Source organism: Molothrus aeneus, chromosome 4 (assembly GCF_037042795.1).
Source record: "Molothrus aeneus isolate 106 chromosome 4, BPBGC_Maene_1.0, whole genome shotgun sequence".
Classification (NCBI taxonomy): domain Eukaryota; kingdom Metazoa; phylum Chordata; class Aves; order Passeriformes; family Icteridae; genus Molothrus; species Molothrus aeneus.
Window position 1 is genome coordinate 32,543,158 of NC_089649.1, and position 16,281 is coordinate 32,559,438.

The following is a 16,281-nucleotide window of genomic DNA, read 5'->3' on the forward strand; positions in this document are numbered from 1 at the left end:
ATTATTGTCTTGATTCTTAGCGTGACTCCACTACTGTAATTCTTCCACAAATTGTCTTTTTAACAAAGTGTTGCTCCATATTGTAGAAGATTTGAAAATGTCTGAGATTTTTCCTTCAGTTGATACTAAAATTTTGAAATGTTTCTGAAAAACAAATCTATGGGTACAAGACATGGTATAACATTTCAAGTTAGGAATAATTTATTTTCAAATTATGATATAAATAACTAAAACAATATTGTCACTACATCTGCACTGGTTTAGTTTGTTTATTCATTCACAAATATACAAATGTATCTTGAATACATCTGCTCTGTATATTAATTTATGGAAACTTATTATTGAAGGAAAGTGTTTAGCTTTCCATGTGAATGAATTAGTTGTATTGAATGAGTTAAGTGTGTAACTGGGTGTGGAAAGTGTCAATAGACATGGTCTTGTTTTACTTCTAAAAACCTAGATGATGTGTCAAGTTATTTTAGTAATTCAAAAAAACATGAAAATTTATAATACCTTAACTATGAAAGTCTCTAGGGGGATGTAAAAATGCTTATTATGTATTTTTCAATATAAAAAGTCTTCATTTAGGAACTAGCATCTAAAGTCTTTGTGTGACATTGGAAAAATACTCCTCTGTTTTAATGAATTTCATGAATGTTAATAAGCCAAGCTGTGTTTAGACAAGGTCTTGCCTCTTAAGTAATGTTTTCCAACAACTTCTCATTCTTTGAGACCATTATGTAGATCTTGTGATGTCACAGCAATCTCCATGGCAACACAGACGTCATTGACATGAAGCATAAGCAAAGCTGTCTTTATTCAAACCATTTATTCATTTATTTATTTATTTATTTGAAAGAATAAGATAAAAAGTAGGTTAGGAAAAAACCTTTCATCTTTGAATGTTTTCTGAGATAAAATAATATGAGAACTTCTAATTTAAAACTAAAATAAGGGTAATTTTTCCCAAAGATGGGTCTATTCCCAGGTGTGCTGATGAGGTACCTGCCTCCGAGCTTTCTGTTCTAGATAGGTTGCAAAGCTGAACTGCTGCAACAAGCTAAATTAGTTGTTGCCTCTACTAGTAGGTTCCAGTTTTGTTTGTTTATATAATTGTATGTTTAGTCTGTGAACATATATCTTGAATTCGACAGAAGACTGCCATCAAAATGTTTCTTTAGTGTGGTATATATAAAAGGGCTGTAAAGGAACACTAAGTGGTATTCTCCTCCGAAAAGTATTCAGGATTTCCTGCTGCTATAAAGACCCTGAGACTCTACCCTTTCTACAGTAAATTTGCAAAACAATTTGTTATTCTTAAAAGCACTTTTTCATATGGGATTTTAAACCATTTTTCAGCTTATTGTTTTAGTTTTGATGTTACATTATGAAAAGTAACAAATGTGAAACTTTATACAATTACTTAATTTTTCTACCTAAACTAGACAAACTTGCTACCATATTGACTCTTATAACCAGGTGAAATTTTATAATTAACCTCACTTTTCGAAACAGTAATCTGCTATAAAAGAAAAACTGTGTGATGATCATAAATCACATGTTTTAGGGTTGACTGAGAGGACTTCCTATGGAAACAAACCTCTAGAATCTAGCTAATTTCAAATTATTCACTGTGTGTTTTCAGGAACGTCTTTTGAAGTGCTTTCAGTAGTCAGCTATAAATTAGCAGATTAATGCAACCTCTGATCTGGGTTGCATTTGCATAAGAATTAAATCCCCATGAGTATTACATAGATAAAGCTCTATAGTCTGTCATCTGTAAGGATGCTAACTAAAAATGTTCAAAACACTGAAGAGGTTCACTAAAGTTTCCGGCTGGAGTTTAACTTCTACGCCTTTTTAGCAGGAATTATTTAAAGCATTAATTTACTATAAATGTGCTTATTCTGTAGTTTTAATATGGCCTGGTTAGTCACCAAGCATTGTCTCTGTCTGTTTGCTGGGTTCTTTGCACTCTCCTGCTGCAGCAGGAGGGTTATTATCCTTGGCACCATGATTCCTCTTCCCCCACAGGCAGCAGAGGGTTTGGGTCCCTGGTCAAGCAAGGAGCTGCAGGGATGTCTCAGGCTTTTTTCCCTTGTGAAACACTCCTCCCAGGTATTATTAAGTGGCGTGTACTTAGCTGTGATATCGCAAGTGAGTCCCTTCCCTGACACATGAGCTGTTGTATCTGGGACTGTAAACACCTAAGCTATCATATGACATTGGATAAGCCTAATCATCCTTATCCATGGTATGCAGTGAGCTCATGTCTCCAGGATTTGCAAGTAGTGACAGTTCTGCAAATGCCTCTTCAACTTGCCAGCATCTCAATTTTCCTTTCAACTGAAAAGCATTTCAGTAAAGTAGCAACTTGCTGAAAAAAAGTGCTATAAATAGAATAATGTTGTAGGAATTAAATAAGTTGAAAGAAAAAAAACCCGATCTACTTATTATTTTGATATGCAGATGACCACTATATTTTTATTAAAAAGAATAGTTATTACAAGTCAAAAGCAGCTTGGGCTTCCCTTGCATCTTTACTTGCTTTTCCTAAAAGACAGGCACTAATTCAAATGAGAATCAAAGAAGTCAGCCTATATTATCAGATAATTTGATGTTCTGTATGAAGATTCCCTGTCTTTCAGCTGACAAACTCTTTCTTTCACAGTTTGCAGTGTGCAGCTCTAAGCGTGGGGAAGCCCTGCTGCCTGCCTCATCCCAGTGGAGCGCTGTTCACGTTAGAGTGGCTCTGCATGCATGACGGGCTCTGCCTTTTTTCTGAGGGGTCAGAAAATGGCCACGCCAAATTTAGTTTTCATCAGAGCACTTATGCCTTCCCCTGGGAATGGCTTGTGCATGTACATGAGCTTCTTAATTGTTACTTTCTTTTTTTCCTTGGCAAGGATGAGTTGGATTGAGGTCTGGGTTTCAGAGCACACTGATGTGAAACCCAGCTAAACCTAGCTTAAATAAAGAAACCTAGCTAGAATAAACCATGTAGAGGGACAGATGCTTTTCATTCTGATCTGCACATACCAAAATGAAATATAGTAGTTCTTAATGGAAAAGAGTCAGTCAAGTTTCTCCTCCTGCATCCCTTCTTATCTCTCTAAATGAGAGCTAAAAAATAGTCCCCATTTTGTTTCCCTTCTAGACATCTACTTACTACTGCTCTATATTTCATCAAGGAATTCAGTGTGACTGGTTGGCTTTACAACTAAATCTAACTCATATTTTGATGTTGTTGTTGCTAGTTGAATGTTGATTATTAGATCAAGATTTGATTTTAGGATTTTTTGGAGAGCAGACATTCTGCTCATGTTTGTTTCTGTATCATCAGATAATAATTGATGCAGTGATTGAAAGCAGGTGCCTGCCATGACCTCCTCAGTCACGACACTGCTGTGAGGAAGTGGAGTGTGCAGGTGGGACATGCAGCACACGATCCATCCAATGGGATGGGGACTCCTCTCTGCTCTGATATTGAGAACTAGATGATAGAAGGAAGATTGGAAATGAAGTGGATAGCACTTGAATGTAAATGGTGATGGTAATAATAGCATTTTCAGGGTGAGGGCTACCTAAGAGCAAATGAAGACACTTTGGCTTACATAACTTCAAATTCTAAATATGCTTCATGCAATACCTCTGTATTTCATTTTGGTAGTTTTCTATGATTCTTCTAAATGTAGGTGTCAATTGAAGCAATGTAATTTTCACAAAAAGTGCTTTGAAGTATAGGGTTTATGTAACTTAAGATCCATTTTTATCATGAATATGTTAAAAGCTTGAGAAACTGAACTGAACTGTGCATAGCCTTGTGCTTATGGATTTATTCATTTACAGTCTTGCACAGATAAAGAGATTGGTTGCATGGAGGTGGGGAAGGATAATGTTTACTTTAATCTCCATGTTTATTTAGATGTTCTGCATTGGCAAATACTGCACTTCAGTGATATTGAACCTATTGTACCTACCATTTGAAAACTTCAGAACAAAGAAAATTTTTGAATATCTTGATTTCTGGAGTTTTGGAATAAAATATTTCAATAATCATCCAGTACATTTCTACTTTAATTATATTGTAATTTTTTAATTAAAAAAAAGCAGCAAAATCTGTAAGGAACTAATTTCCTTGCTTACATACACCTTATAAGATTCTAAGAACTTGAGGAACAAGAAAATTTGCTACTTGTATTTTTCCTTCCATTACAACTTGTCTAAATAGAAAATTCTTTTTGATTCAGAGCAAGTATCAATTATATAGATTTTATTCTCAACCAGCAGCTTTGTTCAAAATATTGCAATTACATACACATAAAGCTATAACAGTATTATTATTATTATTATTATTATTTGCAGAAGAATGTGCGCTGCAGAGATGACCATACTTTGTGGAGCTATCTTTGTGAGACTTAGAAGTAGTTTTACTAAAACCTTAAGCTAATGTAGTGTAGGGAATATCAAAAGAAATAAAAGTTAGGACTACATTGTAGAGGAAACCCTAAATTTCTGTCTGTCCTTTTTGCAAAATTGTCATTAGTGAAATTGAATTTTCTATGTGAGTGATCTCTGATTTTTAAGAGGAAAAAGAACAGGGCTTAACACTGAAAACCCTTTTCTTGGTGCTGTGAGGTTTCCTTCAGATTCTGCATCACTTTTGATGAATGCATTTACATTCCAGTGCTGAGAAATAACTTTCCATTTGGGAGCTGGGTTGACGTGAAAACAGGAATGTGGAGGCCCAGGGTGAGGGGACAGGGCTGAATGCTGATAGAGAAACATTCCCTCTTCAGTAGCTGCTGCCTCTCCTGTGAGCTTTGAAAAGAGCATCTGTGTGAGCGTGTGTGAGGATGTCTGGGGACCTGGGGAAATGGATGGGTCGTGTCTGGAGAAAACTGCTTTGTCCTCCAATGTCATGATGATAAGAGAAAGAACAAGTCACCTCAATACCTGCAAGTTTTTGGCTGTCTCTATGTGTAAGTGCTTATAAAAATGCATGTGTTGCCTGTGGCTTTAGATGTTTCATTTAATTGAAGTACTTTGTTGTTTTGTTTTATTAGTAAATCTATTCAATTTGAAGGGGACTAAATGCAGACAGTGGTCCTAAATTATTGTGTTGTTGTTGTTTGCTAGCCATAGGCACATTTAAACTACTGTAGTTTCATAACAGTGAAGAGTTTTTAAAATGAAAACTGCGAATAGAAACTTGGCAAACATCAAACCCCTTAATTTTCATTTAAAACTTGTCTTCTGTTAACTAGCATGAAACCTGAAAAGTGATACCTCTGTCCTTTAGCCAGCTATGTATGTTTTCAGTATAACAAGTTGTAAGCTGAGAAACGTGTGTAGTAAGATACACTTATGGATAGGGGAACTGTCATCTCTGATCAGTGTAAATTCAATTTAAGAATGCATTAAAATGCAAATGAAATTGTAAACTACTTACATGGCTTAAAATACCTGCTTTTAATACACAGTGAGAAAAAACAGGGTTTTTTAATACTAATGAAATACATTTGGAAATAATGCTTTTGAATAGTCAAGTGGGAAATTAGAGTTTTGTCAATTGTTTAAAGGAATAGTATAGTTAGGGAGAAACTGCTTGAGGAAAATACCTGGCTGTACACTATGAAGTAGATTCCTGTAAATAATATTGTTCTATATCTTTAGGTAGTTGTCTGGGTTGGGGCTTTTTGTTTGTTTTGTATTATTTTGTTCTCTTTTTTTAGGGGGGGTTAGTTGGTATTGTTATTTTTGTTAAATTAGTTTTATATTCACATCATGCATTCAGTATCCCTATGTGAATACAAGTACTGTGATAGAAAAGGACTCCAGAAGTGAAATTATCTCTAGGACAGGTACTGAGGAGAGCATTTGTAAAGCATAATACTTGGGGATTGTCAAGTCAGAGCTTGTGTGGTATTAGGGAAGAAAAGTGTTGGAAAAGTTGCTGCAAAACAAGGTTCTTGGAGGAATTTAGGTGAGACAGCAATATCCTGACCAGGCAGCCCTTCTGGCTTTCTAAATTACTGTTATAACTTCTGCATCCTATATTGACAGCTACAATTGCAAAGATACCTTTAAACTGCCTTATCTTCCTTTGGTGAAGTTCTCTTATGCACATCACTGATTTAGAGAAAATAGTTGCAAACCTGTGATTCTTTCAGATGTACCATTGCCTTAATAGCTGCAAACAAACTATATTTAAGAGTTGAAATTAATTAGGCTTAATAAGACAATTTTGATTTAAATGGAATGGTATGATACAACCATATGTGAAGTGTATATAATGTAAAATACTGCATTTTAAAAACAAAAATGGGGTTTAAGCTTATGGCCTCTGTATGCACAGGCTTATCTCACACTATGGTAAGGGAAGAAGTAAATTTGTCAAATCCCTGACCTATTGAAACTTGCTAATAAAGGCTCTCTGCATTGTACTTTAGCTAGCTAGTACTCAGGTTGACTTTTTTGTGAGAAATCTGCGTAGTCAAACTCACTTTCTATGGAAAGTCTAGCATCAGAATTCTGTAAAGAATATTGTTTAGTCAAAGTTACTGAAGTAGAGCTGATATTAAGAAGATAATCAATCAGCCCTTCCACTGAAGCTTTATTTGCTTGTTAGGTATGTTAGGTATATCACTGTTTCTGTGTGATACCTAACATCCCACAAGCCAGTTTACATGACTGCTCGTGGTTCCTTATATGAAGTTGTTCTGCTGGTATTTCAGAGAGTGGCTTGGGTTGGAAAGGACCTGAAAGATCAGATAATTCTAAATCCTCTGCCATGGGTAGAGATACCTTTCACTGGACCAGGTTGCTCAAGAGCCCCATCCAACCTGGTCTTGAACAATTCGTGGCATAGGGGATCCACATCTTCTCTGGGCAACTGTTCCAGTTCCTCACATTCTTATAATAAAGAATTTTATACAAGGTTTTACATTTTGGACTTTTTTATGAGCTCAGTAAACAGACTGTATCATGTGCTAGGTATTTGCTGCTTCTTATTGTGTGCTAACTTTTCAAATAACATGTTTTCAATTAAATTGAGTTTGTTTGATGGCCTCCTCTACTGAGTGGCAAGTTGCTGCAGCTAGGTGTTTTGAAGAAGACTGTCACTGAAGCACTTTTTGGTTGGTCTTTTATTTTTGCTCCTGTGGGAAACTCTGGTAAATTAATTCAGATACAACTTACTGGCTTTGATGTCAGTCTTATGAATTGAAACAGCAGGATTAGCAGTACACTAAGATGCCAGTTGTTTCTCAGAGCTGCAGGTCAAACAAAAAACGTGTTTCAAGTGTTCGAGTGTGGTTCTGCGAGAGATGGTATGCACTGTTGTGATGGAAGTTCTACCACAGTCAGAGATGGACAATTCTGATGTGCCCAGATGTAGCGGACATTAACAAGAGAGTTCCCTAATTTTCACTGACTATGTGAATTCCTCACTGGTGATGAATTTTCACCAGAGATTGGAAGTCAGGAGGTTTAGTTGGTGTGGCCATCTGAGAAGTGCAACGCTTGAAAGGTCATTTGACTTTCTTGTGCCTTGATTTACTTGTCTTCTTTCTTACAGCACTTCACAAAGTTTAGAGAGTTTCTTTACAGCCTGAAGTGCCTTGTGATCTTTGGTCAAAGATAATATATACATGTGATGCACTGTCTGCTCTGATTAATTTTGTGCTGTCATAGGAGTCTGAATAGTCCAGGAATGGCGTAGTTATTTGCTGTGAAAGCCAGCGTGTTGTTTGGGGGCAGAAATTGAGAATTTTCTTTATAGTAACTGAATTCATGCCTTCTATCTTAATATGTTAACTACTTCTGGTGCTAAAAGGCTAAATCTAAACAAGTTATTCAATAATAGAAAAGCACATCCAAAACACAGCTTTTTATTTTCACTCTGTTTGCCAAAGCTTGAAAGTTTGGCTTGTCAGCAGCAATTAGCAACAGACAGAAGCTTGAAGTTGATACTTACAGACAGCAATAGAGGAGGAAGAAAGGTGGAGTTGAAAAGTGTACATGCATTTTTTGTAGAAATGAGTGCTTTCTCTGAGGTGTCCTGGTCCAAGGCTACAAAAATGGGTTGGCAAAAATACAGCAATATGTGTTTTCTAAGTGGGAAGAGAATATTTCTGTGTGCTTCCAACTAGAATATCAAATAAGTTGACTTATTAATCACCATTTTTTGCATTTTCGTTTTTCAATCGTTGAGTTGATTTACTTTCTCCTTTCTTTACTTCTCCTTTCTCTTTGTAAGGAAAAACTGTGGTATGAATCAGATTATTGGCTGAGAAAATAAGTTTTGACACTCGTGCAACAGTTTAATGAATCAGTATACTGGCTTCATTTTCTGGTGTCTTTAAGAGTAGCTGAAATTGTATAAAATTCAAGATGGTATCGTAGAGTAAAGAACCCTGTGTTTTGTTGCTGGACTGTAGGATGAAGCATGTGTTTGCCTCCAGGAAAATAAGCATTTTGTTCAGAGACCTCTTTATTGAATATTTCTTTTCAAGAGGCCTAGTATTCTGGAAAATTTTTTCTATTGTAAAAGTCCCATGTACCATTAAATGCGATTATTATTTTGATGAATAAGCACAGCTGGCATTTCTTTTCAATATCTGACTGCCTTCTTTTTGAGCCTGTAAATGTCCTGTTGTCAAGAGATTAGCCTTTGGGGTAGCAGTTAAATTGTTCATTTCTACTGATTGCCAGGCAGGACAGGAGCATAGATATGAACTGGCTAGATAGACTGCTCTGAATGATGTGTGTGAACTGTGAACTGCAGTTTGTGAGTTAGGAAATAAAGCTTAAAACAGTTATCTTTTACCAGTACTGTAGCTTCAGTGTGTTGCCACATGCCAGCATTGGTTAAAATTCAGATGTTGCAGTTTTGTTGAGTTTGGTTTATTTTTCAAGGTGTTGCCCTGGGGGCTTCAGACAGGAAGGGTTCCCAAGTCTATTGCACAGTTCCAAATGGAAGAAAGGGAAAGCCAAATAGTTATATTGGCTTTCAGCTATTTTAGGGTGGATTGGTTACAGCAAACTTAGGTCCTGAAGTTGCAGGCATTTTAGTGTCTGTCCTGCCCTCCAGTCTGCAATGGGAAAGGTCTGGCACTGACCTGGCATTTGTACCCAGAGGAAGAATCACACGCCCCCAACACAAACTTTAGCTGGTTGCCTTTCTTCCACTCTGATGGTGTATGATTAAGAATCTAAGTGTTGAGGTCCTGGATTTCTCTGAATCATGTACTGGTTCTCTGCTCTCCACCTTTACATCTGCACTTTGAGGATTCTTTGCAGTGAACCCTGCAGGTGCACAGGTACATCTAATATGGGCAGAACACTCCAAAAACCAAACCAAAAAACCTTTCAGTTTTTTCCTACAGGGAACAAAATAGTATCCTTAATTATTCCACTATGATGAGAATGTCTCAGGAAAGGGCAGAACAACCTTTTGTCCTCATCTATTTAATTTGGGAATACACTCATCTTCCTTATTTTATTAATTCATTTAAAGTAGAAAAGAGCTAACTGAAGTTGGTCAGCCTTTTAATTCTTTCTTTGGTATGCCAGTTAGCTTTTGTTAAAGAAATGCAGATAGCTTAGGTAACTTAATACTGTAATGCCAGAAGACACTAGATCAAACTCACTAGTGCAGCTCAGAATCAACTGTGCCTCCTCAGTAGACAGCTCTTGATTGACACTTGTTTTGGTGTTAATAGACTTATTTAGCAAATACTCTTAGGGAACTATGTAAATACAAAACAGACAGCTCTCAGTGTCCTTGGGTCTCAGTTAATTGTCAAAGGACATGTGCATGAAATTTCTATTGTGCACAGGTATGTATGCTTTTTCTCTGCTTTACAATATCTGGCTAAGATGTAAATATGCTTTTGAATTCTGTTATAGCTCTGATTTCTTTTCTAACTGAAATATTTTTGTTTTTCAGTTTTGGCAAGCGTTCTGCTGGCAGCTTCAGACGTGGATGTGAATGCATTGTTTTAGAGCCATCTGAAATGATTGTGGTAAGAATATTTTCAGTCAGTTGCTTTCAAGTTTTACAGACCAGCTCTGGTAACACTTCAGCTTCCAACAAGACTTACGATTTTATGGTTTCTACATGATCTTTTAATAAATATGAGATGTCATACCTACAATTTATATTGTTCTTACATTTACTTTTTCAGATTTCATGTAAAACTAAAGTTTTCTTGTGCTGGCAGAATAGTTTGTTGTTTTTTTGTTTTTTTTGAAACAGTTTCATTATTATTATTGGTAAACCTAGATGCTTTAAAGTTTTAATTTCAGGTTAGTTCAAGTAATTAATGTTTGAATTAAATTTAATCTCAACTGTCTCAGGTTTTTAAGAATAAATTTGAATGTTTTTAAATTCTGTCAACCTTTCTGGGTGAAGGTGAGGGTATTTTGTTAGCAGCATCTGCTATAGTCCAGTGGCAGAACACTGTCTCTGAGGGTTCACAGGTTTAAAAGTTTTATTTGACACCTTAGGGCATGCCATCTGAACAAATGCAGAATTGGTGGGCTAATTTTTTTTTCTTTCTGTCACAGAGATACAGACTAGTTCATAATATAGGCATGACAATTATCTAAGCCATGTAGGTAGCTTAAATATAGACTGTGACACTAACTAACATTTTTTCTCCCAAAAAGTAGCAGTTTCTGTAAAACTTGTGGAAGCTCAGGAAAATGTGGTATTACTTTAGGATTGTTTATTTCCAGTTTGTGTAGCTCGCATCTGACCATTTGGGAAAGAGTTTGTTGTCCCAGTTCTGTTTTCTAGAAGTATACAATTTCACTGGTTGTAGCTGTGTGAATGTCTGCCTGTTTCACATGCACTCCCTTTTAAGTTATAAGGAAGAGGGGTATAAAGATAGGTATTGGGAAAGGAGATGAGTAAACAACAAGAAATTTTTTGGACTGATGGATAATGTTAGGTCAGAGGCAAGTGTTTGCCAAAAAATGTAACCACTACAGTTCTGGAAAGATGAAATTGGATGCTTCACTCAGGCTCTCAGAGGAATAATTGTACTTTGAATAGAAAGAATCCTATCCCCAGAGTTGTTTGGGCACACAAGAGGTGTAGCAGGGTGTGAGTGTGAAGGTGTCAGACGGGAAACTGATCCTCCCTGCAGAGGGGGTAGACACTGCCTGCTCTTCTGCTGAGCCAGGAGCTGTGCTCATCCATTTGAGTTAGTGCACTGAAGGCTCTACTATGTCACTTGGGCTGACTGATGTGTGACACTTCTGACAGGGATAAGCTGCAAATTCATAGGAGTATTTTGTCTAACATTTCCTTGTTGAAAAATGTGCAGGAACCTTGCGAGGTGCCTCATCTCTCATCCTGAGGGATGGAATTGAGTAACAGGAATTAACTGAATCCCCCTATATAGTCAATGATGGAAGCTGTGATTTTTTTCTTCATTTCCTTGTTAGTCTCAAATAGCTCGAGTAAGGTTTCTATTAGTAGGGTAAACACAGAAGAGATGTTGATTTTCACCCAAATTACTGAAAAAAGATCATTCTCTTCTGGGAAGACCAGAATTATTAGTTCAAATATTTTCATAGCAGCAAACTGTTGTGTAGTAAAGTAGTCTTCAAACTCTGTAGACAGTGAAACTGAGAAGACTAATTTTATAAAAGGATATACCTAATAGGTATTTTATTTCTCCCTGTTGTTGTTTTGAAGTGGGTTTTTTTGAATGCCCAAATCCAGTCTATTAGAAATTCTTTTATGCCTTCAAAATATTTGAAATAATAAAACCAGTCCTGCCTGAAGAGTGAAGCTTTTGCCATGGATCAGTTAGGGAAGATGCTGAATAGATGTCAATAGGGAAACAGGCAAGTGTTCTCTTGTACCAGTTTTCTTTCTGGAATGTATTGATTGGTGAAATGTTTGTATTTGCGCAAGTGTTTGAAAGGGGCGAGGAAGGAAGAATTTTTCTTCTGTCATTTTTAAAAAAGTGATCATATTCTATGATCCTTTCCATACTAATGTTGTTCTATTTCTTTTTTAGCAGAGATTTCACACTTAGTGCTGAAAATGCAGCAAACTCAAAGCTGGCTGCTGCTTTTTGAAAATAGGATTTCTTCTGTTTCCAACAAGAGGAAACATTTTTCTCTCTTGTGGGGAAAGACACACTCTCTTGCATCTGTTGTAGGTTGATTACATGGAAGAAAATGAGGAGTATTTCCAGCGTCAAGCATCTCACAGGCAATCTCGAAGGAGGTTTAGGAAAATCAACCAGAAAGGGGAGCGACAAACAATTATTGATACTGTTGACCCTTATCCTGTGGGGAAGCCACCTCTACCTAGAGGCTACCATACGGTAAGCTGTCTGTATTTATGGTTCACAGTAAGTCATAGATAGGAAAACTACTGAAAACAACACGGTCAAAATGACTAAACTTGCTGGTATCTTTCAAGTGTGCTTCTGTGGGGAGGTTTCCCTTCAAAATAACTGTGAATATGGCTCCATCAGTGCGTGAACATGTGTGCAGCTTGCATCTCAGTTCAGAGTTGAAAGTACGTTTCTTATGAGTGTGAATGTCGTGTATTATTTTTTAATGTTCTGATCATTATGGGAAATTGTTCAGGAAATTCTGCTCTCATTTCCTTTTCTATTAAGTTACAGTAGAATTAGTTCAGTGTATTGTGTTAAAAGGTCAGTTAGTGAAGCACTCATTCACATATGTGATAACAGGTGTTGCCTGGAAAGGACTGTGCTGCATGGCAGTACACCAAATTGGATTAAATCTGTCATTTCTTTTTGGAATCGAGAACTGAAATGTAAAATTGAAATGAACTTCTGATGGTATTTTGCCCTTTATACTTGGATTTTAGTGAGCTATGTAGTTGGCCCATCATGGAGGAAATAATTTGGTAATTTTACTTGATTGCTTTTGGGGGTGAGGGAGGGAATCTTCGTATGTTTCCAGACTTTTTCTTGAGATGAAAATAAACTAATAATTAAAACTTTTTCCATGAAATAATTTATATGGCTTTTAAACTGAGAAAAGCTCTATTAGATTAATATGTTTGTTTTGTATTGATTACAACTGTGAGCAAAATACGGGAAAAGCTGTTTGTCTTTGGCTCTCATTTATTTGTTTAAGCCCTAAATCTGGTAGAACCATAAAGGCCTAGGCATAAATGACTTTGTGCATATTTAATCTCATTGAGTTCCACGGGTTGAATTTTGTACAATGTAAGCCATATACACATAAATTTGCAGGATGAGAGCTTTAGTGATTTTAAAAGTCCATCTTTGGTGCAATGCAGTTGTTAGCTCTTTCAGTTTTTCTTTCCTTACCATTTATTCCTTGACTTGTTTGCCAGTTCACTGTATATTCAATGTGTGTCTATAAGTGTGTAGATGTTTGATTGCATCTGTTAATTATACAGGCTTTTCCTCATGACTCGAATAATTACATTTTATGCCAACAATTTGGTTTTGTTTATACAACAGCTTTTAATGGTTTAATTTTCAGTGCAGTTTTAATTGCCTCTAGATTTAAGGTGAATTGAGCCAGTTGACTTGGTTTGAAAATAAAGCATTTTACTGGCCTGTATTTGGGGGGGGGAAAAAAAGTGGTATTGTACTTTGTAGGAATTACAGAAATAATTACTTTTGCTCATATTATTTAGATGTGTGTGTTGTGCTTAGCAAACAGTGGTAGTGTGAATTGTACCTAACTCTAGAAGGGCAATATTTAGATTATACAGTGCCATTTGCATTCGTAGGTCCTTGCCTGTTGTATAAATTTCACTTCAGGTGTGCCTGATGAGTTTTTGTAAGCTTAACTGGTACTAAAAAGCAAAAGTCCATCCTGTGCTATTCTGTTGTGCAAGTTCATAATGGTTTTGTGTATGTGCTGGGAAATCCATTGCAAGAGAGATTTCATATTAAGGTTGGAAGAGATTGCCAAATAAACTGTAAAATTTACAATAATTGCAGTAAAATGTTGCTTTTCCAAGTGTAATATAATACTTATGCCTGGCTTTATTATTTTTATCAAGGCAAATAGAGTCAAATAAGCTCAAATGAATTTTACAATGTATTAACTACATTTTAGTGACTTTTCATGCTGGTCCATTTCCTCCTGTTTTTACAGTATTTGGTGATCTTGTAGACATTATTCCCTCATTCACTTCCACTAGCAATGTTACTTCTATTGCTTTCACCATACGTGTTACAGGCTGCATTGTCTTTTAGCCCTTCCTATTTTATGTCCTTTGACCTCATTTTATTGGTCTTAATTTCTTGAAAAATTGACTGAAAAAAGCAGGATTTTTTTGGAAATGCATAGGAATTTAAGATATTATAGCACATATCTTGTGGACTTGTTGCACATTCATTCTTTGGTCAGTATCTGTCAGGGTGTCATTTTTGTTTCTAATTTTTAAATTTTTGATAAAGAAAGATGAAAGCATTAAATTAAATTGAAAAAGGATTAATATGATATAATTTTTTTCAAGTTTACTCTTCCATGTGCATGTGTACTAGTTTAGGTATTACGTATAGAAGACTCAAAGTAATAAAGCTGCTTTCATAGGATCCTCAAAATCTTCACAATGTGTAATTTTCCTATAGTCTGTTTTACCCTAAATCCATAGAGTTAGCATGTAGAACTATTGTATTGGTTGTTGATAAATAATTATGCTTTATTTGCAGTAGGCTCTGAATGCTTTTCTTCAGAAGGTTCAAACAGTATTTTCTGAAGAAAGTTTTCTATAGCATAAAAGCAGACATGAAATGCAGATGCATGGTGTGCTTTTCAAGAATTAAAAAATTAAATGCAGTGCTCTCAGGTGCAGCATGGCTTTCTGCAGTAGAGCCAACTATATGGGATAGTGGACCCTCATTAACGTGATTTTAACATTATCTTCATAGTGGTGGAATGTACTATGGCATGTCTGATAATGTTCATCTTTTCCTTTCCTCCTATATGGCATTCATTTCATTTTGGCTCACAGGAATGCACTAAACCTCAGGTATTGTAACTTACTGTGTACGGTCCACTAACAATTTACTCGTGGGTTTGCGGTGTGATGCCATAATACTGACGTGACATTATGACTAAAATTGCCTTGTAGCCTTTGCTTTGATAGTTCAGCAATCTCATTGTGATGTAAAAATACCTGTGTAATTGTGACGTTTACTGACAGTACCATGTCTCTTGCCCAGCTTGATTCACCTTCCTTGCTTTGGCATCCTGTGATGTTTAGGAAATTAGAAGTATAAACAAAGGGTGTATATCAAATATTTAGTGTTTGGCAGGTGCTTTACACAAGTATCTCCTTCATGGCTCAGAGGACTTAATCTTTGATTTTGACTTAAAAACTTGGCCCCCTGTCACTGTTTAGTACCTGTATGTCAGTAAAACAGGGAAGTGGAGTGTGACAGGATGAGCAGTAAAGAAACTAAAGAGGCTTTGCCATGGTGTTTCTTGCTTGTCTTCCATTCTGATGGTTTCTACTGACTCAGTATAAAGAGGCTGGATTTTCTAGGCAAAGTATGTCTGAAGTGCCATTATCTGAAACACAGGTTTGCCAAACTAGGGAGAAGAAGATGCCCAAATAAGTCAAGTATCTTGGAATGGTACCAAACCAAACAAAATATGTACGTTTTTCCTGATATCAGATATCCTCAAATGCTCTCAAAGTGATCTGAAGATCTGAGTGGCATCTTTTAAACTTAAGGGGCATTTGCACCTGTCAATGCCAAAATAAATTCTGAGCATCCATCAGATACAATGTTTGATAAGAATGTGTATTATTAAATTGTCAAATGTCCCCACTTTTATGCTTAAGAAATCTCTTGTGATAGAACTGAAAACAAATTGAAATGACTTAATTTTATTTAGGTTAAAAATTCTCCCTTTCTTCAAACATTGCTTTTGTCAATTTTCCTGCTATTTTTTTATCAGGAAATGTGTTTATTTTAAAAGTTCCTTCTGTGTCACATTGTCAAATTCATTTATCTAAAACACTTAGAGAGTTGAAATTTCAATATATTTCCAGTATCATAAACAAGTGATTTCTGGGCTGAATTGTTCTCTTCCTTCAAAATGTATAGTACACTTCTTTTAGGAACCCAATTCCTTATCTTCAGATCAGTGCTCCCCAGTTTTTCAGTGGCATGATTCTGAGTAACCTATGGTTACTAAAACACTATGTTTAAGGGTGATAATGTACTTCTCAAATTATGGTAGGAATTTGAAAGACTCTGTAGTATTTTATAACTTACCCTAATGTTT

General features: G+C 36.0%; 1 protein-coding gene across 3 annotated transcripts in view; it reads left to right on the forward strand.

The window, feature by feature from the left end:
* The window catches only part of RAPGEF2 (Rap guanine nucleotide exchange factor 2), a 184,422-nt gene that overhangs the window by 84,732 nt on the left and 83,409 nt on the right, over positions 1-16,281 (forward strand). For 2 of the 3 annotated variants that reach the window (XM_066548222.1, XM_066548224.1), the window contains exons 5-6: positions 9,953-10,028; positions 12,183-12,350. In XM_066548222.1, coding sequence (XP_066404319.1) covers positions 9,953-10,028; positions 12,183-12,350 — 244 coding nt within the window. Of the gene's footprint in view, positions 1-9,952; positions 10,029-12,182; positions 12,351-14,998; positions 15,017-16,281 lie in introns of all 3 variants that reach the window. The other variant, XM_066548221.1, reaches the window with a different exon arrangement.